Below are 27,725 nucleotides of genomic sequence, written 5' to 3'. Positions count from 1 at the left end.
CGGTCCTGGGTCCCGGTCCTCGCTCCCAGCCCCGACCCCCCAGCGCTGACTCCGCACTGCCCGTTGGTGGGAAGAACGAGCGAACGCACGTGGACATCAAAATAGTTTTATACAGATTATTGATCTCGGTATACAGGTAAAAAAAAACAGCCCGGCTGCTGAGGGCAGAGCCAGGCACGGCCCCGCGCCGCCTCCTCCCCTCCCGCTGCCAGGAAACGGCAATTCAAGTCCCTTTGAAAATGTACATTTGAAGGCACAGTGCACGGACCGACAGGGACAGCGCCCGCAGGGACCAACTCCGCGGGTGGATGGACGGACGGACGGAGAGCACGGGCTGCTGAGGGCAGAGCCAGGCACGGCCCCGCGCCGCCTCCTCCCCTCCCGCTGCCAGGAAACGGCAATTCAAGTCCCTTTGAAAATGTACATTTGAAGGCACAGTGCACGGACCGACAGGGACAGCGCCCGCAGGGACCAACTCCGCGGGTGGATGGACGGACGGACGGAGAGCACGGGGAGCTGCTCCTGCCTGCCTGCGTAGGAAAGGAACAGCCCCAAACTGGGGACACAGGGAGCTGCTCCTGCCTGCCCAGACTGCGGAGGAACAGCCCCAAACTGGGGACACAGGGAGCTGCTCCTGCCTGCCCAGACTGCAGAGGAACAGCCCCAAACTGGGGGCACACAGCTCCTGCCTGCCCAAACTGCCGTGGACCAGACCTAGAATTTGCTGTGGCTCTGAGCATGGAGCCAAATGCAGAGACAGGTATATCATACCTGGTCCTGCTGCGTATTAAAGTCTCACACGTTTGCAAAACATCTCCAATCCATTCACCTTAAATATACACACTTAGTCCAAGCTAACTGCAGAACACACTCAGGGAAAGGGCCAGTTCCTAACAGGAGTTATTGCTAGAGGGACAAAGCAGGGCCAGCTCAGTCCCTTAACCTGCTGACAGAGCAAACAAAGCCCAAACAGAGCCCCAAGAACCATTTGCAAATGGTTCGACTTTAAATAAAACCTACTGTGTCTCTTGTTAAAGGAGGAACATTTCAGAGGTGAGGCAGGATTAATGCTGTAGTGTTTCCTGTTACACATGGAAAAGGGTCATGGCCCAGGACCAAATCCCAGCCCCTGCTCAGTCCAGTGAGCTGAGAGCAGGCACAGAGATGTTCATGGCTCCTGCAAAACAAAGGCAGCAAGAGCAGTTCTTTCACACCACATGAGAGACAGAAGCACAGGGAATGCTAAACCTCATCTCCCTGCACCCAGCACACCTCCCCAGCCACAGCTTCTGTTTCTTGCAGTAGAATTCTCTGGGGAACAGGGAAGAAGGGACACTGGTGTCTAAGGGTTCTCTCTGCCCCCTCAGATAGCTGCACAAAATCAGCTGAGACAATGAGCATGTGGTTCTGGAAGGGCATTACCACAGGCAGACGTGAGGAGGAACAGCTTCATCCCAGGTGACACGGCCCAACAGCCAACACACTGTGCTGTTCCCCCAGAGAAGACCAGGTCAGAGCCCTGCAGAGCAGACCCCATCATATATTTGGGTGCAAACACCCCCTATAGACACCATGTACAGGTTTCACTAGTGGACAGCCCCAGGCTGCTGGAGAACAGATCAGCTCAGGGCAAACTAGATGCCTAAGGCTCCTACACCCCAGAAATCAAGTCAGCAGGGTAAGAATTAAGAAGAAAATGAGCAGCAAGAAAATAAGTGCCTAATGTAACCCCAGCCTTCTGCCCAGAAAGCACAGGAACATCAGAGATGCTTTGGAAATCAAACATTTCAGCCATTCTTCCCTTTTGGACATCCCTTCTATTCCCCAAAAGTGCTATGCATCCTGGGGATCTGTGATGCAGCTTCTCTCCATCTTCCTGCCAAGTGCTACATAACAGAATTTGGCTGTTTTCCCTTCTCCTTTAGCTCAGCAGTTGAGCCCTTCCTCACACCTTGCACCCAGGCCCTGCAGCAGCCACAGCTGCAGCCACACACACAGGTGGAGCTCCTGCTCCACACTTCAGGGACACTGCAGCAGCAGAACAAAGCCAAGCCAGCAGCTAATTTGCTGCCTGCCATCACCAGAGTTTGGTGATTAAATGGTATTCATGTACAATGGCAAATGGTGCAACATTTCTTCAGAACTCAGCACTAAAGTTGGGCCATGGATACTGCCATGACCTCTCCCTGCTGTTCCAACAATGCTCAGATATAAAGCAGTGGTCAAATATCGCTGTTTTCTCCTTAAGAGTGGTGGATTTGAGCAAAACTGATCTGGTGAAGTCAGTAACTGATAGGGTTTTTTCTACAAATCAGTGAATCCACTTAAAACCACCTTCAGCTGCTCTTTCAGACACTGAACTGTTGTAACAATAACATGAGAGCCCAAGGCCAAGCAAACAAACAAAACACAACCAGGGGTGATGGGGATAGTTTCTTTCTTCCCCAGAAGTCAGGAACAGCAGTATGGCAGAGCTGGCAGGCAGTGAACTCTGACAGAGTTCACTGGAGCTCTGACTTTCTCCAGCTCACATCAAGAATGATGTCACCTCCCCCAGCTTTCAGGAAGCCAAGTCACTGCCTGGAATTAACGACACATTAAAGGTGCTCTACAACCACTGCAGATCACAGCAGGCCACAGCATCCCATGGTGGGAACAGCTCCAAGGGAACAGCTGAAAATCAAAGGCTTGGGTTTTTTGGGTCTTTTTCCATGGGCTGCTCTGCAGAATGTGGAGTCATGTGAAGGATTTGGCTTCCCCCAAGCATGGAGTGGAAAACATGGAGTGAAAACAGGTAGAGAAACCTTTCTGGAGTGTTGTAACCACAACTCCATGCAGGTCTTGGGGCACTTCCCCATCATCTGCTCCCTGTGCTGAGATGCTGGGGAAGTGCTGGGAGCTCTGTTGCCCACCCTGTTGTCTTTCAAACCATTTCATGTGAACCTCCAGATCTTGACCCAAAAATATAACAAACCATGTCCTCATCCCAGAAAGAGCCTCCAACACCCACTGATTTGCATGTACATAGGAGCAGAGCAAACAGAGGGCAGTTGGGAGCTGCCACCCACCCCCTCTGGGGGACACATCCTGAAGCTGATGTTTCAAAACTGAACCACAGGGATTGCCCCCCACAACCGGGTCTGGTCCATGGGAACCTCCTCTCCTGCCCGGGAGGTGTCAGTGTTTGCTGGAGTATAGTGTTTCTTCTTCAGTGTCTGTTTCATCCTGGAATTCATTGCTCAGGAGGGATTTCTTGGAGCCAGTGGACATCATGCGGATTTCGTCCTCGTAGTCGTCGTGGTGCTGCCGGAGGCGGTGGAAACCATCCTTGTGTCTGTTGGACTTAATTGAGCAGACACACCAGATGATACAGGCAGTGAGGACCAGAGCAGACATACTTGCACCTGCCAGAGAAAGGACATCAAAGTTAATGCCATGTTCCCCCACCCCAGACAATCCCAGGCCTGCAACAACCTCTCCTCCCTTCTACAGTCATAACCACTTTCTTCACCTCACTGTGGCCCTGCTCCCACAGCAAGACAGCACTTGCTTTCTTTTCTGTTCTCATAATTTAGCATAGCATCACCAAGCTCCTCTGCAGACCACTGGGTCTCATCTCTACCCTCCCCAGCAGCTAACACCTTGACAAAAAAAAACCCGTCTTAATCCTTACCTAGTGCCACACCACTCAAAGAAACTTTGGGGAAGCAGCAAAATCTCCTAGCTCTCAGCTACATGCACAAATTCTCCCCATTCCAGGCATCTCAAAGTCCATTCTGGACCCCTCAAACCCCTGTAACACACACTACTTCCTCCCTCCCTCCTGTTAGCCCAGCATCACCAGACCCCAAGGTTGTTGGACCAGTCTGCAAAGGCAAATGTGTGTTCAGAAGGGAAAGCAGGAGATTGTTTAAATCTGCCTTCCCAGTTCAGTGGAGGGTCACTGTCAGCATGAACTGGTACAGAAAGCAAAACTCAAAGCTTTGATGAAAAGTCACTTTACCTGCAACAGTTACAACCAGCTCCCTTGGCAGCCCAAATATCCTGTTTTCTGTGTCAAATACTATGAACACAGAGCTGGGTGCATCATGACGTACAAAGACCTGCAGAAAGACACAAGAGCTCAGACTGTGTCAAAACTTGCACCCTTGTTAGGTGTCCAGGCAAGAGAGACACGTGGCATCCACCTGGTCCTGCCCTGGTCAAGGACAAATCCAACGGAAAGAAAAACTCCTCCCAAACCCACGCTGCCGTGCTAGGAAGTTTTCCATCCATTATATAAGGCAAAAAACAGCTCCTGATGGCACATAATCAGCAGCTAAAGGCAGCCAAGCAGGCAGAGCCCAAACAGAGATGCCTTTATGTGACAGGGAGTGAGGAATGACCTCCACTATGGACACTCACATACCTTGACATGTTTCTGCTGATACCCAGTGGCTATCGCATCGATGCTGTGAAAACCTGGAGCCAGGAGCACATGGAAATAACCACCTTCTTTCGTAGAGACCCTCAAACCATCATTCAGAACAATGATAGCTTTAGAAATTGCCTTGCCACTCTTGTCTTGGACAATCCCATGTACTCCTTTGTGAACCTGAAATAAAGCAAGTCGAACACTTCATGTTCTGTTCCAAGTGTACAGTACAATTGTAACTAACTTTTATGGTACTAAGCTGAGACAGGAGATTCAGATTAGGTATTAGACAAAAATTTTCACTGTTAGGGCAGTCAAGAATTGGAGTAGGCTGCACAGGGAGGTGGTGGAGTCACCATCCCTGGAGGTGTTTAAGAGGTGTCTGGATCTGGCACCGAATCATAGAATTTAAGGGTTGGAATGGACCTTACAGATCATCCAGTCCCAACCCTTCCTGCCATAACCACTAGATCAGCTGCTCAAGGCTCATCCAGCCTGGCCTTGAACACTGCCAGGGTTGGGGCAGCCCTGGGCAACCTGTGCCAGTGTCTCACCACCCTCACAGGAAAAAACTTTCTTCTCACATCCAACCTAGACTTTCCCTCCTTCAGTTTGAACCCATTACCCCTTGTCCTGTCACTGCAGTTCCTAACACAGAGTCCCTCTCTGGCTCCTTGTAGGCCCTTCAGATATTGAAAAGTTGCTCTGAGGTCTCCACGCAGTCTTCTCTTCTCCAGGCTGAACAGCCCCAACTCCCTCAGCCTGTCCTCATAGGGGAAGTGCTCCAGTCCTCTTAGCAACTCCTTGGCCTCCTCTAGACTTGCTCCAACAGTTCCATGTCCTCCTTATGTTGAGGACACCAGAACTGCATGCAGTATCTACCTATGATTCTATTCCAGGTGGGGTCTCACCAGAGCAGAAGGGAAAAGTCTGAGTCATATCACCTCTGAGTGATATGGTTAAGGGGTTTCAGTGGTTGTGCTGAGTTGATGGTTGGACTTGATGATCTTAGTGGTTTCTTCCAACCTTGATGATTCTATGATTCTAAAACAGGATCTAATCTTTCCCACAAAACACAGTCCCCACTCCATCCCTGATCCCTACAATAAGTAACAGTGCATGACACTACAAGACTCCACAGATGTGTTGACATGAGAGTTAAACACATCCTGGTCACTTGCTGCCTCTCTTCAATCCATTCCTCAGTCTAAATTACAACCATCTGTAATTACACAGCAACGACAAAACCACAAAGACTCTTCTCCACACTATTCTCTTCCTCTCCCCCTCCCCATCTCACCCACTACCTTCTCTCCTTGCCAGGATTTCCTCACACAGCTCACCTCCACAAGCATGCTGAGGAGAGATTTCCTGTGGTCTGCCCACAGGCCAGGAAGCTGTCCTGCACTCGGGAAGTAGCAGCAGCTGGTATAAACAGTGATCTCAGGGCACTGACCAGATGTCATGCTGAAATCCTGCAAAAAACAAAACCACAGTTACAGGAAAAGAGGGATTAAAAAAAAAACAAACTTTGCAAAACGCAGCTGAAAGTGGGGAAGTTTTGCCCAGAGATCAGAACAAATATGCTGTTTAATGCTTGTTTAGGGAAGATGGAAAGCCTCGTGCTTGCTGCAGTACCTTCATACTTCCTAAGTGACTGTGCCACTCTGAGCCACGGATCACACCACCAGGAATGTTCTCATCTGTGAGAGCAAGAATGGAGCTGTCAGGCAGAGCTGCTCCAGCAGAGTCTGCCACGAGCTGACAGAGGGTTAAAGGATTCAGCCAAACATACCTGACTTATTTGGACAGCCTGGCTGGCCCAAATGCATCAGTGGGTGGTTGTTTGCATACAGAGATGCCAAATGCTTCAGTGTTTCTTCGTTCTCCACTAGAACGAGAAAAGTTAGACTTTGAGAGTGCAATTCCCATTCCCTGGAGGGGCAGATTCCCATTCTAACCCCATGATCCTGTACTACAGTGACACACATTTTCCAGGGGCACTCCTGATTTCTTCTAACACTGAGGGGCAGTACAGAAAGTAAACTTTACACTTGCTTTGGCAGGGGAAGGGTTGAAATACTGTTGTAGGAATGGAAATGGTAAGTGTTCTGATTCCGAGCTGAATCCTATAAGTTTTTATAGCTTTACTTACAGATGATCAACTCCACATACAAAGGGCTGAACACAAAAGAGGTTAGAGAACCAGCAGCACAAAAAAAGCTCATACACCACGTGGTCACATGAAATTCTGCAGAGACAGCCCCAGGGTAACTGTGCATGCCAGGCCCTGGGGGAATCAGGCATACCTGTCTGTGTTGGCTTATCATATGGGTAAGTGACAAGCAGAGATCCTCCATCCAGTGCAACAGAGAGGCTGAAATCCTGCTTCAGGATCAAGTTGTCCATGATGGCTTTGGTCTCAGGCTCTCGTGTCCCCAGGTACTGTGTGTAATTGCCTGTAAATCAGAACAGCAAATACAGAAAGGAACTGACAACAGTTTCCTCTGCTGTTTGAGAAGCCAGAAGTACATTATTTATGCCTGAAATTGTCTGCTGCATATATTGAAAGGTGTCTGTTAGATCTCAGCAGATGCATCTGACTGATCAAGCACCCAGTCCACACAACCCACGGGGGGAATTCATCTGCAAAGCTAAACAAACATGAAAAATCACTATTTCTCCAAGGCATTTCCTTTTGTGCTGCACAGGGTATTTCACATGTGTTTGCTCAAAACAAACAATGTCACAGAACTGACATTTCCTTAAGAAAGCAGTTGGGATGATCTCAGCCAAACCTGGGCAGAGAACACTTCCTCCTCTGGAAGGGTGGGCACAGCACTGATTCAGTGCTATGGATACAGTTACATGGAAACCAGAAAAGCATGGAAAAAGGAGACTATTTCTGGGGAGCATGAACAGAGGGCATTTTTCAGAGATTGGGGGTTGAAAGAAATCAATTAAGAGTAAAAGTACATCATGTATCTGACCTCTAGTCTATTCATAAAGAACTTTGCTTCATCGCTTGCACATAAGAGACTGCAAATTGCTGTCTGTAGGGGGGATTAAAACCTTGGAAGCTTCCCAGCAGCTATGCTGGGAGACCCTGTAACCAAACAACTCCAGCTAGCAGGAGACTCCTGCAGCAGTCTGCATTTTTTTGCAGGGAAACTATACAGTGCTTTGGTTTGCTTTACTTGTGAAGTCTGTGTCCAGGTCTCTGCCATGAGCATTAGTCTGTCCCATCTTTGAGGTGCAGCCTCTCTCCTGTGCGATCTCACGCCCGTCCGGGTTCAGGGAAGGCACAATCACAATCCGAGTTCGGTCAATCAGCTGAACAAAAGGAGGAAAAACAGTACATAAAGTGTTATTAGTAGTGTTCATTCTTTGTACATCTCATTTCCTTGGATCTTGTCTGAGGAACTGCAGTTAGAGGCTCCACTCACACACACCTCCCTGTTACACACGGCATCACCACCAGCCCCAGGGCAGTGCTAGCAAGATGAGTCTCTCCCAGTGAGCACTGTCATCTCAGGACACAGCTGGAAGGCTCTGAGGTAGTGCCTTGCAATGGCCTTGTCTCACCTTTGTGACAGCAGCATTCTTCTTGTAGTTCATGCAAAGAAATTCTGCCAGTGTCAGGAGCAGCTCTGTCCCAACGGGAGCATTGCCATGAATACCAGCAATAAAACGGATCTTGGGCTCCTCAGGCTCAGACTGGTTGGGCCTGTTGGAGATTTCGAGGGACCAGATCTGACGGAACTCAACGCTCTGACCCAAACTGCCAAGAGATGAGAAACGGCAGAGTTAGCTCAGAGACAGAGCTGCACCTCCAGCCTGACCTCATGGAGAAATCCCAGTGGGCAAAGAAACTGCTGACTCCATGAGGTGGCTGCAAAGGCAAGTGAAACAACCTCACAAAAGCAGATTTGCAGCAGCACTGAACAGAATTCACTAGGAACATCAGTTTGAATAGAAGCAGCTGTGCAAGATGTAGACATAAAATACAGAGATGGTTTTAAGAGAGATGAAGGTGATGTCTAGGGTATTAATGAGTGCAGTAGATAAATAATATTTGAGTAGAGAGGCTGTGGATTCTCCCTCAATGGAGATATTCAAGAACTGTCTGCACACAACCCTGTGCCATGTGCTCTAGGATGGCTCTGCTTGAGCAGGGAGGTTGGAGCAGATGACCCACTGTGGTCCCTTCCATCCTGACCTATTCTGTGATACTGTGGGGGCAGAAGTAGCTTCTCTTCCATTTTAATGTTTTTTGAATAATTATTGTATTCGGTACTCCAAAATCAATAATTCAAAGCCAGGCTAGATGAGGTGTTGAGCAGTCTAATGGGGAGGTGTCTCTGCCCATGGCAGGGAAGGTTGGGATTAGATGATCTGTAAAATCCATTGCAACTTCTAAAATTCTATGACTCTGTGATATCCAGGTCCAGATGCACAGGACACTCAAAACTCCATACATCTCCATCTAGCCTATGAGACCAGGATAAACGTGGAACTGCTGGATACCTCTGTGCTGCCAATGATGGTTGCTGCACGAGGCTTTTTTTGCCTTCAGAGTAGAATATATCTGGACATCAAACTAATTTATAAAGCACCCGGTGTGGAGGACAAAAGAGGCCTGTTCCCAGTGATGCAGAAGCTTTTGCTACAGTCATGCCATTAAGCTGGCAAACTGAATGCAGGCAAAGCAGGGAATAGACTCAGGGCTGATGCAACTGCAGGGACAATAGAGGGTACAGATCAGCAAAGCAGCCTTGGCACCAGCAGGGATGGCACATGAGCACATTGTGCCTGGTGACAACAAGCAAATGAGGTCCTGGGACAAAGGGATTTGTGCTTTCTAAAGCTGACAGAGGGTAAGTGCTACAGGTCACAAAGGAAAGCAGAGGATGGCAGCAGCTGGTCTCCTGCAGGAGGGCAGAGACCTTGGCTCAGGGCAAGCTCACTCAAATGTGTCTCACTGAAATAAAATCGGGAGGCAGACAATGAAAAAAGGCCATCTGAGATGTTAAGTCAAATTTGATCATTTTTCTGGGAACCCTTCAACAGGGTGGTTGTCAGAAAGGATTTAGAAAACAGAGGAAATAGAGTGTGGAACAGAGAGATTTGCAGAAGCCTGGGATATCAATGCTGGGAATATTGCCAGTCCCAGGCAACCCTGGGGAAGGGAGAGCACCCCAGGTTCAAGTCAATAAAAAAATGTTCAGGAAAAAACACACAGATGCAAATGCAAGCCCTGCAGCCAGTGCTCTGCCACTGTATCCTTACACATGGGGCTCCCTCAGTCTCAGGGAACACAGCGAAGGGAGGGATGAGCTTCCCACTCTGCACTGCATTCACGGCTCACAGTTTGACAACATCCCCATCTCGGGGTGCTGCTTAGGGAGGAGCTGAGCACTGCAGATTTATTCTCACCTGGTGAGATTTGTGATGTGTGGGTAGTTCAGATGGAGGCCTCGGAGGAACTCGGAGAGGTCCTTGTAGGGGCGGTACCGGTACGGAGTCACATCCCTCGAGGAGGTGAGCAGGAGCCGCTCCAGCCCATTCTCAGCAGAGAGATCTTTGATCAGGGTCTCAAACTCCTTCTCGTTGGGCTTGCTGGGGTCTGGGGTGTTCAAGACCAGCACCTTCCCCTCCTCCACTTTGCTGTCTGTCCGTGAAAGAGTGAAGTTGACCTGCACTCCACCTTTGCTACTAACTTCCACTGTCTTAGTGACTGGATCGTACCTGTCCAGGGAAAAAAAAGGTACAAGGAATCATCAGGTATTTGAGACCTTGGACAACAAGCCATCCCTGTTCCTGACTACACACTCAGGTGGGACTGCTACTGCCAAAAGTACATAGAAACAAGGAGCAAGAACAGTTCAAAGGGACATGGGAAAGGCAGAAGGACAGGGAACAGCTCGGGATCCAACATGGTGCTGAGCTGCTCTTGGCTCAGGTGTTGCAGGGTTACGTGGCAAACTGGCAGGACAAGAAGTCAGGCTGCTTTCACACAGAGTTTTGGCAGCAGTAGAAGTGGTGAAGTCATTTCTGTGGGCAGCTGCCTGGAAGAGAATTTCCCCTGAAGACACTAAGTTATCACCTTCTTCACCATATCTCCTCCAAACAAGGGAGGATTTGGGCTCTACATTGGAGCTAGGTGAGCAGTCTCTAACGTCAGGGCAGCATCACATTACTACCTCAGCACAGGACAGAGGGTAGGAGAAACACCCAAGTCTACATCTGTTGTAGGCAGAGGCAATGGGAACACTCCTAAAGGGGAAGGAACCATGCAGCTGTTTGCTCCTCGTGCCATAGCTTGCTCACCCTCGGGCAGACGCCGTGATTTTGTACGTTCCTGGGACCAAGAGGCGCCAGTAGTCTCCATCCTTGTAGGTGGTCACGGGGTGGTTGATGTCAGCCACACTGATGATGGCATTGAGAATGCCCCTTTGGTCCACAGCATCCAGCACGAAGCCCCAGACGCCGCGGTGAACCTGCACACAGACCCAGAGCTCTGCTCAGTGCCTCCTGCCCCTCACATTCCTCTGGGAGCAGCAACACCTGGATCCTGCCAGCTCCCTGTCCAGGACATCTGGCACTGCCAGAGGAGCAAGATGTTCCAAAAGGGTTCAGGTTAGACTGGCCAGCAGCTGGCATGGACAAAGATCACCTGATGAGTACAATGAGCAATTGTTTGGCTCTGGGTGCCACCACAGCACTCTCTGCTCCACACCTTTGTTTGCCCCAGGTGTGCAGCAGCACCACCAGCCCAGACTCAGGTAGGAACAGCACATAGGGGAACGTCCAGCTCACTGAAACCCAAGGTAATGGTACATACAAAGCCCACACCAGCATCACCTGGCTGCTATTTCCACACAGATTTTTCCTATGTTGAGAAGGAGAGGAGAAGTTGAGACACGTTCTGATGGGGATGATTTCTGTGGAGCAGATACCCAGTTTGACCGGAAAGAGCAATGACTTCAGCCCACAGATTAGCCTGTTTATTCTGTCATGTCCAAAATAAACCCCAGCTCACATGATAGTCTGAGGTCCAAGTGTCTCACCTGTTTCATGAACTGCAGCAGTGATCGGCGATTTTGTGCCCAATACTTTGGCAGTTCCTCAGCTCTTGGGTATTTCACGCAGCCCAACTCAATGGTCACTTCAAAGCAGTTTGTATGCAAGTAATTCCAGTCTTGCATCCCACCTACAACAGGAATGTAAAAAAAAAAAAAGTTTTGACAAGGTCTTCTGAAGTACCACAACTCAAAGAAAAATAATCAGATAGCAGAGCAAAGGTGAAGTACAAACTTGAAGGGAGAAAGCTTTTACACAGGGCAGGACTCAAGCTTCAAAGGGATGCCAAAAGAGCAGACAAATACCCTTCCTTCTTGTAAATACCTTTCATGCTAATAAAGTGCTGTAAAATTTTATGAAACCCTTTTGCTAATAGCCAGAAAAACTACACTATAAATTCCTTCCCCCAGGAATAACTTGATCTGGGTACATTATTGAAGAGGTTATAAAAGAAACCTGAGCCCCATTAATCTGGGCTGACCAATGCAGAGTTTGTGACTGATCAGACTGAATTATTTAAGCTGCACATGCATTAACTTGGAGACAAACAGTGCAGGAGACTTAAGGTGTACCTTACCTGGAACGTTGTACCACTGAGCCACATGCATTAACTTGGAGACAAACAGTGTAGGAGACTTAAGGTGTACCTTACCCGGAACGTTGTACCACTGAGCGCCATTAGTGATGCCATGTGGGAAGTACTCAGAGGGATACATATCCTTGCAAGGTCTTCCTTGATACATCTTTGCATTTTCCTGCAAAACAAGATGCAACACGTGAGGGTGAGTCTGCACTCCACAGCCAATGGCAGTTTTGCTCTACCATTAGTCACACACTTGGGGTTATCAAACACAGAGGTTCACCTAGACATGTGTCTGTGCGGCTGCAGCACTGCACCCACACCCAATCCCACCCAGAGACATCCCTGCTCTCCTCCCAGCCTGTTAACAACATTTTCCACCACCCTTCAGTGTGCTGTCCCCTGTGCCTGCAGAGAGCTCTCCTCCCACAGTGTCTCCAGGCCATGTGCTGGACTCATGGAACAGGAGCCTCCTGTGGGACCCTTCTGCTGCACCTGCAGCACCAGGCACCCACCTCTGCCAGCTGCTTGGGAGGCTCCCAGGAGTTCACCCAGCAGGATGTGCCTGTTTCCCTGTGAGAGCTTTACCTTGGAGTAGGCCAGTGCCAGCTTCTGGAACACAGCATCGTCTGGGGATTTACTGTATATGGCTAGTCCTTGTTCATCGTCATCAAAGGGGTAATTAACCACCAGAGAACCTGCAGGCAAAACAACCTTTGGCTCATACTTGTGAGCTTTCCCAGAGATCCCTCAGCCTAACAGGGGAAATTTTTCTCCAGTGAGTGCCAACCCTTCCGTTTCTCAAGACCTGGCATTAAACAAAGCATTAAGCCCAGTGGATAGAAGAGACAACAGAAGCACAGGAAGAGATAACATCACACTTAGTTGGGAAGGTGAACCAAAGTCACGACACAAAGCTTTGGCTCTTACATGAAGGAGGGATAAGCACCACATAAAAATTGGTTTCACAGAGATGTGAAAGCAAGGGGAGGAATTTCCTAGAACATAATTGGTGCTTTTGACCCAAACAATGCAGTTTTTCAGTCTTCTGGAGTTTTTGCTGAAGCTTTCCCTAAGGAAGCACTAATAGCACTGTGGAACCCCAGTCACCACAGCTGCTGGAGACCTGCCAGCTCCCTCATACCCACACACAGCTCTTCTGCACTACAAATGAAACATGCCAGCACAAAGCAACCACCTGCAAGTTACCACAGCTACAAGCCAGCAGACAAACTGTCTAGGGAATAAGCCGTAATACAGAGACTTAATTTAGATCACACCAAAAGGATAATTAAATTACAGCAAATTTCATAGATCTGCCATGTGATTCAAGGCAGGGAACCCTCAGAATTGCATTCACTTTATAAATATTATGAAGCCTTTAAGAGCCACAGCTCTGTATCCTGTTCCCAGACCAGCTGCTGAGCAAGTGCCAGCAAGAGTCCATCTCTGTTTCCCATGTGCTCCCTTCAGAGAAGAGGTTGGGATTTTCCCAGCAGCCTCTTCAACTCCCTACAAATGTGCTTGGGACATGGTTTTCACCCTGTTTCCAGCTTCTGATCCACCTTCCAGCAGCACAAACCAAAGAGTCTATTTACTCTTTGTGTGTAGGCCCTTTGCAAACGGCCTCACCCCTGTTGCAGTGCCTTCACTGCTGCCACTTAACAGCAGAGCCAAGGGCAGAGCTCCCTGTGAGGGCTCCTCAGCGCACACGGTGGAAATAATCCTGCCAACTCCCACCCCACTAACCCCAGAGAAGAGGAAGGAGTTGGGTTTGGGTGCTGTACCTCCATGCAGGTTTGCTGAGAGCACAAATGGGTAAGACTCTAACCAAGCCATGACAGCAAGAGTTTCTGGCTGTGGAGGGTCTGCCACGTGCACAAACTGATCTGGGAAGTTGCGGTTCAGGTCATAGTTGTTGCTGTTGTTTCTGCCAACGGTACTTCCTTTGTCTCCTGGAAATTAAACACAAGTTCAAGGTGATACCCTATGCAGGTTCCCACTTCAATGCAGAGGTTTTATCCTCTTACTACAGATTTACAGCTATCAGTCAATGGAAGACAGCAGAGAGCACAGCAGTGCTGGTTCCCTGCACCCAGAGGGGCACCCACCCTCTCCTTCAGTGAGTGGCCTGCTCTGCACAGCAGTGCCTTGGGGGCCCTTTCAGGAGGTGTTTGCTCAGGCTCCCAGTGCCAGGCAGACCACAGGCAGTGAACCACGAACAATCTCTGCAGCCGGATGTCGCGACCACAGAAACCTCCGAGCTCACCTTCCCAAACCAGCTGGACAAGTTCTTTGTTAAACCCAAGCAGAGCTCTGCTTCCAGCAAATGATTCTGGACAGACTTTGTTCTGCCAATCTGCAGGAGCCACGTAGTTTTACAGACTTCCCTGAAGGATGTTTTTGCCAATTTCAACCTCACGATAGAAGTCTGTGTTATCCTTGGAAAAGGGTTCTGCAGACTGCCTGGCTCCCACACTGCATGTTACTAAGAGAATGGACCAAAGCACAGCAAGCGAGAGCTGTGTCAAAATGTCTTTTTGTTGAAAAAATAAGCCCTGGATTAGCCACAAACCATAAGGGGACCTAAACACGGGCAGCATGTAGCACTGCTGGAGCATAAGAGCTCTCTCCAACAGCTTCCAGCATCCATCAGCTGCCCACATCCTGCAGTGCAGGGTCCACCCACTCACCCCACAGCACCAAGTCCCTTCCCAGACTCCTCGTGTGGAAAGCACCGCTGCTTCAGCAAGGCTTCCAGAATTCCCAGAGGGACCATGAACCCAAAAGGCTTGCTCTCAGAGCCAGAAACCCCACAGATATTCCAGCAAACACAGCAATACCTTCCTGGGACTTCTCATAGCCATCAGGATTCATAGAGGGCATGATGTGGATCCGTGTGCTCTGGACCAAGTCAGTCACTTCAGGATCTGTGCCAAAGTTCTTGCAGAGGTACTCAATGAGGTTCAGGAGCAGCTCTCTCCCCACAACTTCATTCCCATGCATGTTACCGATGTACTTGAACTCTGGTTCACCTGCAGACACACAGTCACACCAAAGAGACAATTATAACCACTACATTACAGCTTGGAGACACCTCACCACCCTGAGCACAGCTCTCTCAGGATTTCCTGGAGGACATTTACCTAAAATTTACCCTTCTGCTCCCACAACACAGAAAAGAACAATGTCTTAGGGAAGTCCCTTGGTCCTTCTGTCCCCAGAGCTCCAAAACCAGCACAGATGTTCCCAGCAGAGCTGTTTAACACACTATTGTCACCCACTGCACTTGCACTTTCTCTAAAGGACACTGCAAGGAGCAGCTCAGTCTCTCTTGAGACAAGTGCCAGCTCCACACTCCTTTCTGCTCTGCCCACAGTCTCCCAATGCAAAGGGTCTGTCAGCTCCACCTGTGCCTCACTAGAAGTGATCTCCCACGTCACCTGCTTCATGGACACCAGGGTTGTCAGAGATTTCCATCACGTAGAGCTCCCGCAGCTCCACGGACTTGCCCACGGAGTAGAGTCGGGTGATGTTGGGGTACTCGTTGGCGTATCGCCGCAGGAAGATCTCCATGTCCGAGAAGTGATGGTGACGGAAGTCCACAGGCTGGATGGGTTGATGGAGGGAGGTTGGATTTGGGACCTCTGCCTGCACAGAGGTGGGGGTGATGGTAGTGACAGGGGCAGGTGCCGCCGTCAGCTGTGTGACGTTAACTGCTGGTGGCATTACAGTTGGCTGCAAGGAAAAATTCACTTCTGTTGCATCTCCCTCCTTCACCTCTATGTTCTCTTTGGTCACTGGTGCATAACTGTGGAAAAAAACCCAGTTAGCTTCAGCAAGGAGGCTCTGCAAACAGAGGCCACAACCCCTGCAGCCTTTCCACCACTCCAGTCTATACCTCCCAACCCAAATGCACTGGGATGTTAATGATTATGTGAGAGACTCACCAGGGAACAAGCTGACAGGACTCATCCTGCTGCCACCAAACCCAACCCCACTGCTGTCCCTGTTGTGCCACAGAGACATCTCACTGTGTTTCTGTCTACAGGCTCAGCAGGGAAGAAGCCCCAGGCATACCACAGGGATAGCCTAGGGGCAAATTACATGTCCACACCCAGGCTTGAGACAACACAAACATACTCAGGTGACTCCACTCCACTTTCTCCCTTTTCCCCAAAAGTAAGACACAGGTTGGTAACAAGCAGTCAAAGGTGACAGAGGGCACAGGGTGAGCAAACACAGCTGCAGCTCTGAGCAGGAGTCCTGTACTGCTGCAGCTTCCAGCCAGGCCCCTTAAATACACAAGGTGCTTTGGGGTAGGAAGTCAAGTGAAGGAACAGGAGCAGTTGGGCTGTGGACACAGGCTGCCACAGAGACATTACCCCAGCACAAGTGCAGTCACGTTGTAGGTCCCAGGCACCAGCAGTCGGTGGTAATCGCCCCATTTGCCTGTGGTGATGTTGTGAGCAATGCCAGCCACAACGATGGTTGCATTCTCCAGGCCAGCTCCGGTGACTGTATCCCTGACAAAGCCTTTCACACCTATGTGGACCTGAGGAGAACAGTGCAAAGGCCTGGCTGAAGACAGGCAACATCAGGGGAACTGCATCCTTAGGCAGCAATACTCTCTCATCCTTCCCCAAACCCAGCAGAACGGGACAGCTGCCAGGCAAAGGCACCCAAGGGCCCATGATTCAGACAGTGCTTGGCCAGACAGCAAGGACAGGAATTCCACCATGGACTGGGAGGGCAGCAAGATCTCAGAACTGATCACTCCTAAAAAAATCCTCTAATTCATTGACATGGGCACACAACAACATGAACGCAGCAGGGTTACAGACCAAATGCAGCTGCCTCCCTTCTGAGCCTAAACTGTCACCTCCTCAACTCACACATGGCATCTGGAGACAGCCTGGCAAAAGGCTCTGCAAGCCAAGCTCTCAGCACTTTTGGTGCCTGTGAATATCACTGGAGATTCATGGCACCAAGGCCATCCAGGTACTCTGCATGACTGTGAGATTGGCACTGATCAGACACTGCACCCCACCAGGTCCCTCTCAGCAGAGCTCTGCTGTTGTGGGGGATGTGGGAACTGTGGCAGAACCACAGAGATTCACAGCTGCTTTGTAGCCACTGACCTCCACACAGCAGCTGTGTTACTTCACACAGCAAGCAAAGCCACAAGAGGAACCCAAGCACGTGGCTCCCAGCCCACCGCAGACACTCAGCTTTCACAGCCCACACTACCTTCTCAATGAAAGTGAGGAGAGAGTCTCGGTTGTTCTCCCACTCCTTCTGAAGCTCAGAGGTCGGAGGGTATTTGCAGCAGGACAGCTCCAATGTGATCTCAAAGCAGTTGGCCCACACATAGTTGTAATCCTGCATCCCACCTGAGAAAAGGAGGCAGAGACATGTCCCAAGAGCAATGCACACACATCCCACCACAGGGTGCACATTTCTCCTTGCTCTTCAGCCTCCCACAGCATCTTCCCAGGATGTTGCCCCAGCTCCAGAGGAGAAAACTCAGATTATGACAGCCTGTACCGGGGAAGATTGATCTCCATTTCTCCCAGTAACCAGCACACTGGGCCATTCAAATCAGCCACAGACAGCTCAAAGTGACAGTGCCTTTGGTCTAACTGCTCTGACAGCTGAACTTGGCAGCACAGTGGAAATTCATATAGGTTTATTTTACCTTTCCAGACATGACATGCCCAGTATGCCAGGGCAAGCACTCCTGACTCTGAACATTCCTGCCGCACAGTCCTTCACTAAACGTTCCCAGATACCCTCAGATCTGTGAGATCTGCCTACAAGAGAAGTTACTTCACCCAAAATGAACTTGAGGCTTCTGACACAAAAGAACACACCAGACTGTCAACTTGGGAGGTGGCAGCTCAAATCTGCATGCCAAAATCAGTTTCAAGGACCACAAAATTGTCCTCCCAAAAGCCTCACTGCAAATCCCTAGACAAGATGAGAACAATTCTTCCCCTTCTCTATGTCCCCAGCTGGAATGTTCCTACAACTCCTTATCTGAAGGTCTCTGTTTACTTGATATTTGGAGCAGCCCTAGCAGAAAGTCTGACAAGGTCTGACATGGTGACAGCATGCAGAGAACTGCAGCAAGTCACCTTCAGGAAACTCTCCTCTTGATTTGGGCAGTGATGCCTCCCTCATCACCATCCTGTGATGCTGCAGCCCCCAGGTCCTGCAGGAGGGGAACAGGACACAGACTTGTTCACCTGAGAAAGTCTGAGAAACTTGTTCTTGACCAAGTCATCAGCCTCCTGCCATGTTTCCTCTTTCTGGCAGTGATCTCAATCAGTTTAAGAATGCTGCAGCACCTGGGGACAGTTTGTTAGCTTAGTGTAAAACAAGTCAAACCTTTGTGAGCACCAGGAAAACAGGAGTGCATAGAGCTGTTTCCCAGCATTAAGTTTATCTTGCTATTCTCACCCTTCAGAGAAACCACAGGTATTGCTATGAATCCAAAAGGTCACCTTGGCCCAGCAAGTGTCCTGAGCCCATTTGCTGAAGTTTACATCCAACCCTCAGCAAGCAAACCTGTTCCTCAAACAGCAATGAATCACACACCAGCAGGACCTGAGGTCTGCAGGCACCAACACTCATGACCTGGAGCCCAGACTTGAGCACAACTGCTAAGGACTGCAAATGTTCAGCCCTCTAAACATTCCTGGGAGCTTTCAATAGTAAAAAGGACATTTCCAAACCACCACATGTCTGTGAAACAGGTTTCAGAGTCACCCTGGCAGATCCCACCACATATCTGTAGCCAGATGTCATGACCACATGAGAGGATCATTCCCATCACCACTGCCCAGCCAGACAGTTGTGGCAGTAGGGAAGACACACCATGCTAAGTTTTGTGCATGCTGATGTTGTCTTCTGGGTTACACCACCTTATTCAGTTACTACCCAGGCAGACTGGTGTGTCACAGCCTTGGCCACCACTTCCTAACAGCTCCATCCCAACCTGCACCAGCAGTGCCTGTGACCACCAAGCCCAGAGACCTCCACACACCAACAGAACAACTCCCACTGGTGTCATCTGACACAGGGGCCCAGGATCTCTTGTGGATGAGCTGAAGAAGCCAAACTGGCTCTCAGAAGCCCAACTCTCCTAGAACAGCTATACTTCTGCACTTCAGGAGGCAGATTCAAGCTTCAGGAGAAGGAAAGCATGAAGTCTGTGGAATGTGTCATGACATCAGCCCTGCAGGACCCCAACAGGCAAGTCCGTAAGAAATGCAGACTGTACTCCCATATTTTGCTTGGCCCACTGACGTGCTACATTAGTGCTGTGTCAATAAACCTCATCTGCTTTGTCTGAGCAGCTTCCCAACCATTCACAACCCCCAACACAAGTCAGGGACCCTCCGTGGTGCTGGTCAATTAACCACCCAGAACAGATCGATACCCTGATGAAAATGCACTACCTGGCACAGACTGTGTCAATGCACAGCCAGGAAAAGCCATCAGCAGCACTTTGATGAGCAGAGGAGGTTTATAACAGAGGTGGTGGCCCAAAAGGTCAGGGACCACTGCTCTGAATTCAACAGCCCCACTGCAGCTGGGATGGACTGACAGCATAAAGTAGGATTTAGAACAGAGCCCTGGGAAGATGAGCAGGATGGTACCACAACAAAGATGTCCCAGTTCCTCTCAATTCTCCTGACAATCTGCTGCTAAGGGAACACGAAGCTTTCATTGTAACAACCCAAATGTCACTGGCAGCCAGGAGAGCACTGCAGCTTGTGCACGGGCTGACATCAAAACAGGAAAGAGACTTTTTCTGTCCAGCACAAATGTTTGAGGACTTTATAACTCTCCAACTCAGTTCAGGAGGTCAGAGGAACAAGGCCTGTGAACCTGATCCACCCTCAGTGCTATTCAGCTCCTGTCACCAGGCTCAGCACAGCAGGCAGCTCTCTCACCAGTAAACACCACAGCGAGTGAAACAATTTGCCAGCCCATAACCATCTGCTCCTAGCAGGATGCTAATGCATTTGAAAACATCCATACGTAAACCAGAGCCATTACGAAACATATTTAGTGCTTCATCTGCCATTCAAGCAAATTTAGGACAGATGCTCACCCATAATAGAGCAGCAACAGACTAAATTGGAGCTTGCTGCATCAATTTTGGTAAAACTGTCTCTTGGAGAAAGTAGTCCACTGCTTTCTTGAAAATCTGGATTGTATCCACTGCACATATTTGGCCTTCACATGGCTCTGCTGAAGAGCAGGACAGTTATTTTTACAGCATATGGAACTACATATTTTCCCACAATGCCATCTGCACAGCTCTCCTGGCTACACAGAGATCTGGAGGGGTAAAGAGAGACCCATACTCAGCCTGACTTCAGCAGAAAAAACACACCTGAGGCAGAGGACTGTCAGGCTGCAGTGCTTCTGCTCTCTCTCTGGGTAATATCTGGGATAACCTGTTGGGTTTATTTCAGCATTTTTCATCACAGGGTTATCTTTTGCTCACACTGCATAAAGCTTCAGCCTCCTGATGAAGCATCATATCTATTTTATCAGTGAGGAAAGCAAACTGAAAGTAAGCAGTTTAGTGTCACAGCAAGTCAGTTAGTTCCTGGCCACCAGCAGGTCACAAAAATGCTCAGAACAAGCCTCTCCCCTGCTCTGACCCACTCTTTGAGCACCAGGACTGTGCTTCAGGTAAGGATCCCAGACCTCCTGCAGCACAAGCACTGCAGAGCTCACGCTGACAGGCATGCCCCTGCTCCCTGCCAAGCTCAAACCAGGAGAATGCAGCTCTCTAGAGACAAGCCTGGAGATCCAGATACCATAAATAACTCTACGTGCCAGGAGAAGCCTTTCAGGCCAGCCAAGGAGGACTATTTTCAAACTGCTCTATGCAGAAAACTAATTCCAGCTCTCACTGGAGCAGACATCAGGAGATAAGAGACCTGCAGCTATGTTTAAGCAGAGACAGCCATGTCTGCTCTGCAGAGAGCAGATGGCACCAGGAAAGCTGGAGATGTGATTCAGTATGTGGCACAAATTGCTGACTCTGAGATTAGAACTGATTGTCTCATAGCATGGGACTGGGTGAGCACCAGCAGCAGCACCAAAGAGGCAGAGGAATGTTTTGGTCCATTAGTCTGCAATCATTAAACTCAGAGCAGGTGAAGTTTGAGCCTCCAACTGCAGCAGCTGCATCCCACAGAGCCCTGCAGCCTTCTCTCAAAGAGAGGGGCAGAGTCTGCCCCAGAGCTGCACCAGCACAGCACTGCCCAGCAGCTCAAGACAGACATGAGAAGAGGCACCAGCCCCTCAAACCATCGAGCCAATACTTGTCTCAAGAAGAAAAAGAATTGCAGTAAGAATTTTATGAAAACAGAAGTGCAGCAAATTGTGCATATCCCACAAAGACATGGCTGAGAGCTTCTACCAGAGCTCACACCATGCAACTGCCCTCTGCCATGCCCAGGGAACAGAGGCATGAGCACCCACTGCTCTCAGCACTCATTTTAATTACTGAGTTTGATGCCACTGAAAGCTGGTTGGGAGCTCAGTGTGGCTGGTAACCACAGGCAAAACAACCTAGTCAGCACACAGGTAACCTGAATCCACTCTCAACCTGAGAAGTGCCTTCCAGGAGATATCAGAAACACCTCAAACACTTGGGCATCAGAAAGCCAGACTGCAAAGGGACTGCAAATAATGCTAAACCTCCCAAGACTGCCCACAAAATATGCTGTTGAACTTCACACTGAATTCAATTTCTGAACTGAGCTCTTTATAATTGCATGTCCTGCCCACCAATAAGAACACTCCAACCCAGACTTGGATGTATTTACTCGATCTGAACCAGTCACTTGGTAGTTAAAACCCCTGGAGGTTAAAAAGGAAGGAAGAGAAAGAACAAACACACCAGAGATATCCTCCAAAATGCATCCCAGTCACAGACATGCTTATCTATAGCAGCTGGAATGCAGGAGCCAAATTCAGCTGTCTGGCAGAGATCCATCTTTCTCTGTGCACACTTGACCTTAGCAATTACTCCCATGGTTTGTACTTGTCACCTCGATTTGACACACAAGTTGATTGTTTACAGACTCAAATGTAAGTTAATGGGGTCTGGCACCAGCATAAACCTGAACTGGTAACTGCAGGACAATGAATTCTGTGGCAGTTTGCTCTCCAGCATGTTTGATTCCACATGATAAAACATGGCAGGAAAATTTCCACCTGTTGAGACACTGTGTTCTCGTTTCTTTGTTTTTCCTGGCTTTAGTTCACTTGGAGCCTGCAGGAGTCTCTCCTGGCACAACCTGATCTGGAGGCCATGAGCACGTGCCCTGCAATGTTCACAGAACCATGTTCTTGGTTATCTATCTTAGTTCAGCCCAGGGAGCTCCTGCAGGGGACTGGGATTTCCCCAGCCTCATTTCACTGCACATTTAAATTCTGCAATCACTGGAAAAGGCCTCCTGGTCCAAGTATGAGCCTCCAACAGTCCTTGGCACAGAGCTGAGCAACTTGGATGACTCAATATTGCTACCGCAGTGGTTTTGCTGCTTCTGTCACACTGTTTACAACTGACTTCCCCTTGCCTGCTCTTCATCCACTCCTAAAAATAAATGTTAAAACCTACAATCCCAAAGGGACACAGTAAATCCACGCAACACCAAATAACATGTGTAATTTGATAACAGGCCTGTGGTATTGGTCAGTTCACCCATGCTCCCACCGGGTTATACTTCACAAAAAGTCCTCGGCCAAGGAGCTGTTCCAAGGGTTACCGTCACCCTCCACAGGAGCTTCTGTAACAGGGAGAGACCACACAGATGCCCAGGGGGTCTTGCCTGCAGCCTCAGCAATGTTGCTCTCAGAGTCCATATAATCTCTGCCCGTGAGTCACCCACAGCCATTAGCACTGAGCCTGAGGCTTCGGCTTGTCACGGAGGAAGGGTTGATTTCCACCGAGGGTGGAGGCTTTTGGGTGCAAAATAAAGCACAGTGATGGCAGCACAGAGCAAACTGGTCTGCAGCTCACACCTTGCCAGCTCCTACGAAAGGAAAGTAGGTGAAACCTCTGCTCTGCTCACTGGCAGGGCAAAGGTAGCCTGAGAATCTTGTGCAGTGCCACAGCTACTAACCAGCTGCCTCACATCCAAGCAGCAGGATGAAGAACTTAACCCTGCAGTGAAAAATGATGCTCTCTGCAGGCAGAGGAGCACAGGTCCAAAGCTCTGGAATCATCTTCCCTTCAGAGCACACCCAACCCACTTCATCACAAGGGCAGAAAACCTCAGAGCTGCAGCAAACAAACCTCCCAGCTGAGGTGTTTGTCAGTAACAACAGCCACCAGAACAAGGCAGCACAGATCATCCAGGATATCCTGTTCCCTCGTGAGCCAAGTCACCAGATTACACAAACCTTCCTCCTGCTGGACTTCTCACAGCAGCAGGGTGAACCTTGAGCCAGCAAACACCAGGGCTGGTGTGCTCGACAGGGTGGAGGGAGAGAGACAGCTGGTAGAGAAAGGGATCAAACCACATCTCATTTGAACACGACATCTTAATCGAACCAGTGAAGTTCTGGGGGATGACTCAGCCACTGCTAAAAATCAAAACTTCCTTTTCCAGCAGAGAGGTGATGTGTTCAGGCCCAATAATGGATCCCCATCCCTCCTTCCCAAGCAAGCTGGATGCAGGGTTAACACAGGAGTTTGCTCCAAAGCTCATGTTTCAGACAGACAGTCCTATTAGAAATCGTTAAGCTGTAAGCTCTGAAGGATAAACAACACTGGATGTCACTGCTTGCTCAGCACTCCTGCCATCATCCCTCATCCTCTAGCATGAGGGAAAGCAGAGCACTCCAGACACAGCAAAGCAACACAACTTCTTGGGAACATTTCTGCAAGGTTTTTGTTATGTTCTCACCACAGAAATTCCTGCCCTGTCTGGCAAGGCTGATATACAACATACTCCAAGGGGGCACAGCAACGGGGCAACAATTTCTCTTCCCACCAGCCCACAAAACCTTTTCCATGAGAGCTTCTCATCACACAAATTATCATTTAAATCCCATTTTCAACAAAATCAACACACACAGAGTAGCACACTGAGGTGGCTGAGCCAGCCTAGTGACCTCCACACCAGCAGAATGGTGGCACCAGGAGGTAATTTGCTCCTACTCAGATCACTTCACAGTGCAGCTGCCTAATGACCAGGAGCTCTCCTAGAGGCTCCAGCAAATGAAATTTTGCATCCCTTCTAGATCCCACACAGTGGTGGATAAGAACAGGTGGTGCTGGTTGTCACAGGTCTGAGAGCAGAGCAGTCCATCCAAAGCTGCTGGCCCCACTTCCAGTGAGAGCACCTTGGTCAGATCAGACCACATATCGACATTTCACACAGTTTTACAGCTGGCTATTCTATAATCACTTACAAAATTCCAAGTTCAAAGGTTAAAAAAAACCTCACAGAACACTGGCATTATACCAGTACTTAATATCTTCAACAAACATTTCCTCTTTCCCGTATCAAAATCTAGTAACTGCCAAGAAACCTAATGAGAGTTCGTATGGCAAACAAAGCCTTCCACATGCAGGACAACGCTCCACCACCCAACAGGGTCAGGAAGAATCCTCCAGTTTGCTGTGATCTCTTCCCTACAAACATCTCTCAAGCTGTGACTCATGAGGCACTTACCAGTGTGCCTGTGATGCCATTTCCCTTCACTAGAACACATTAAAAGCTAAAAATATCACTTCACCCACCATTCCTTCCTCTGATAATCACCACTGGTTTGGATGTCAGTGCTCAGAGACTATTTCTAGAAGACACTGTGTTAGCTGAGCTAAGAGTTAGCAGAGTCAGCACAGCTTACCTTCTACGTCATACCACTGGGCACCGTTTGTGATACCATCTTGGAAGGTCTCTCCCTCCTCATCAGGGCAATTGGGTTTGCCAGTTCTCATTATGGGATGGTGTGAGGCATAAGCTTTGGCCAAGTATTTGAACACTTCATCATCAGCTGATTTGCTGTAGACTCCTGTGGGTTTGTGTGTGGGAGAGTCATCATAGGGATAGCTTGCCACCACGGAGCCACCATGGAGATTGCCAGAGAGCAGAAACCTGGGAAGGGAAGGGAAAGAAGAAAGAGTCATACTGGAACAATTTCAATAGGAAGCTGCTACAGGCACCCAACAAATTATTCTGCTGCTTTCCAACTCAAACCATGTTCTCAGGAGCCTCCAAACTCTATGTGGGATCAGCGAGGCACAATGCACCCGTGGGATGAGCTGCCTAGAAGTACTAACACTTTGGAAGAGGAAGCAGTTGGATCCTGCTCCTTCAGCCCTGAGCAGGGAGAACACCTGTGGAGCTGCAGCTACACCAAGGTTGCATTTACACTTGTCCCACGTGTTGGCTACTGTTGGACACGATACACTGCCCCAGAAGACTTAGCCCCTCTTACTAACACTGCCCCAGAAGACTTAGCCCCTCTTACTAACAGCAGCCTCCAACGCAGCAAGCAGGACTGTCACAGGGTCTGAACAGAGTCCAAGTGGGAGCACAGTGGGGAAATCTGCAGATTTTTGCAAGAACTGGGCTGGTTGATTGGCTCCCCAAACTGACATCTGGCATTACTGGAGACGGAACAAGTTTCTTGCTGAAGCCTAAAACTGAGCCCTCAAACTCCACAATAGATGTGCACAGCACTTTGTCAAGCTCTGGTATGTACTACAGAACAATAAATCTGGATGTGTGACAGAGCTGCAAAAATCCCAGGTTACAAAATATAGCAGGCACGCTCTGTATCACCTTTCAGTTTGGTCACAAGCAGCACAAGCATTTCAATGAACCCCAAAGGTAATTGTCTCTGCTCTTCCTCTTCCCACCAAACACAGCACTGAGGGAAAAAGAGCTCTGCTGTACATTCAGTCAAATGGGATTTGGTTTCCAAGCAGAAGTAACATGACCAATACCTTTACCTTGCCTAAAACAGCACACACGAATTGCATTACAGCCACTATCTCAGTTTTTAATCAAACAGTTCTGTTTACCCATTCATTTTTCTATCAGCAGTTCTGTTAGTCTAACAATTGCACCAGTATTAACTGGTGCTGCCAGGCAGAGGGATGCACGAAGCACCACGTTCCTCCTGTTTCAGCCTGGCTGACAGCAAATTCCACCTCAAACACTTGCAGAAAATAACAAAAAGCTCAAGGTGTTTTCAAACGGATATCAAGACTGTGCAACAGTTTCCTTAGTAACTCATTTTGAGTTGAACCAAATATGAAGGGATTTTAGTGTCAAGTGCTGCACCAGAGCTGTCCTAAAGGATCCTCAGGACAAGCAATTTCTGGTGAAGTTGATTAAACTCCTTTGGAGCAATAACCTCCACGGGCACCACCATCCACCAAGTTTTAATAAAGGTTGGTTGTTCACGCAAATTTTGTCCCCTAAAACTGAACAAACATGATATGATGCTGAATGCTGTGTGTGTTGGCTGGAGTCAACCAACAGCCCTACAGTGCACTGTGGCCCTCAGCCAGCCCCTCTCCATGTCTATCCCCATTTTGGGAAGAGTGCCACAGTGCCTCAGAGCATTGCTCACATCTGATCAGACTCAGCACAACTTCACGTGGTTGGTTGCACTGACCTTAGTGGTTTGGACCTTCCACAGGTCTCTAAAGAATAACTCATGGCAAATGAAGAGCCAGAGCCAAGCCTGGCCACTGCCCTTTCCTGGGCTGCCCCAAACCAGAGCTGTGCTTCAAAAGTGCCATCTCCTCTCCTAGGCTGCCCCACTCCAGGCACAGCAGCTTCCCACTGCTCTTCTCTCGGAAAGGGAGAGCCAAATGGGACAGTGCAGGCACTTAAGGCTCAGTCCTGTGTGCTGCAACAGGACAGATGGGGAAGAAAGCCATGGGAGCAGGGCCTGTATTTGGAAATGCTGCTGCACAGAGCAGTATTGCTAAATCCACAGAACTTTCCACGAAATACAAAGATGGGAGAAGCCCTGTTCAACACAGCTCTGACAGTGTTTGTACACTGACCAGCTGCACACTTAACCCTGAACACTTCCAGCGTGCCAGTGCTCATGGTGAAAGCATTACTGGCCCCGAGACCAAGACCCACTGACAAGGTCAAGGTGAAATGGGTGACGAGAAGTTTCCAGCCACAAGCTCTGGGAGATGGGAGACACGCTGATGGCCATGGAGGCCAGAACACCTGGGTGTGTGCAGGGCAGGGGCTGTGCCCCACGGGGCTAGTGCAGCTCCTTGGCAGGTACACAGGAACTGGGGCCACCAAACACCTTCCCCCACAGGCCAAATGGTCCCAGGGCCACCCCAGTGCAGGATGGTCCCTGCTGTGACGAAGGGCACGCGCCCCTGCTTTTTCCTACCCACTGGGCCCTGCTGGGAAGCAGCAGGAAGGACTGGAAACTGGCCGACACCCCCGGGAAGCAGGGCTGAGTCTCTTTCCCCAGCACGAGGCGCCAGGCAGAGGCGACGGAGCAGCGCTCACCTGTTACGGCGCATCCAGTCGATGAGAGCCTTCACCTCGGGCACGGGCTCCAGGTCAGGCTCGGCCACCCCGAACTGATCGGGGAAGCTGCGGTTGAGGTCGCGGC

The 27,725-nt window shown here is 49.4% G+C and overlaps 1 protein-coding gene across 1 annotated transcript; it reads right to left on the bottom strand.

Annotated features, from left to right (window-relative positions):
* Nucleotides 1-2,700: 2,700 nt before the first annotated feature.
* On the bottom strand, nucleotides 2,701-27,633 carry CPD (carboxypeptidase D). Its single transcript, XM_009072091.1, has 21 exons — nucleotides 27,620-27,633; nucleotides 24,972-25,219; nucleotides 17,328-17,470; nucleotides 16,463-16,632; nucleotides 15,521-15,888; nucleotides 14,921-15,112; nucleotides 13,865-14,032; nucleotides 12,666-12,775; nucleotides 12,150-12,252; nucleotides 11,485-11,627; nucleotides 10,745-10,914; nucleotides 9,851-10,162; nucleotides 8,000-8,195; nucleotides 7,612-7,747; nucleotides 6,724-6,873; nucleotides 6,210-6,305; nucleotides 6,053-6,117; nucleotides 5,758-5,889; nucleotides 4,409-4,594; nucleotides 4,008-4,103; nucleotides 2,701-3,404 (listed from the first exon to the last, which is right to left on the bottom strand). The coding sequence occupies exons 1-21, from the start codon at nucleotides 27,631-27,633 to the stop codon at nucleotides 3,270-3,272; spliced, it is 3,333 nt and encodes a 1,110-aa protein (XP_009070339.1). The 3' UTR covers nucleotides 2,701-3,269.
* Nucleotides 27,634-27,725: the final 92 nt, after the last annotated feature.

The sequence above is a fragment of the Acanthisitta chloris genome, unplaced genomic scaffold, assembly GCF_000695815.1.
Source record: "Acanthisitta chloris isolate BGI_N310 unplaced genomic scaffold, ASM69581v1 scaffold3963, whole genome shotgun sequence".
In the NCBI taxonomy this organism is placed as follows: Eukaryota; Metazoa; Chordata; class Aves; order Passeriformes; family Acanthisittidae; genus Acanthisitta; species Acanthisitta chloris.
This window is presented reverse-complemented; position numbering and strand designations above follow the sequence as displayed.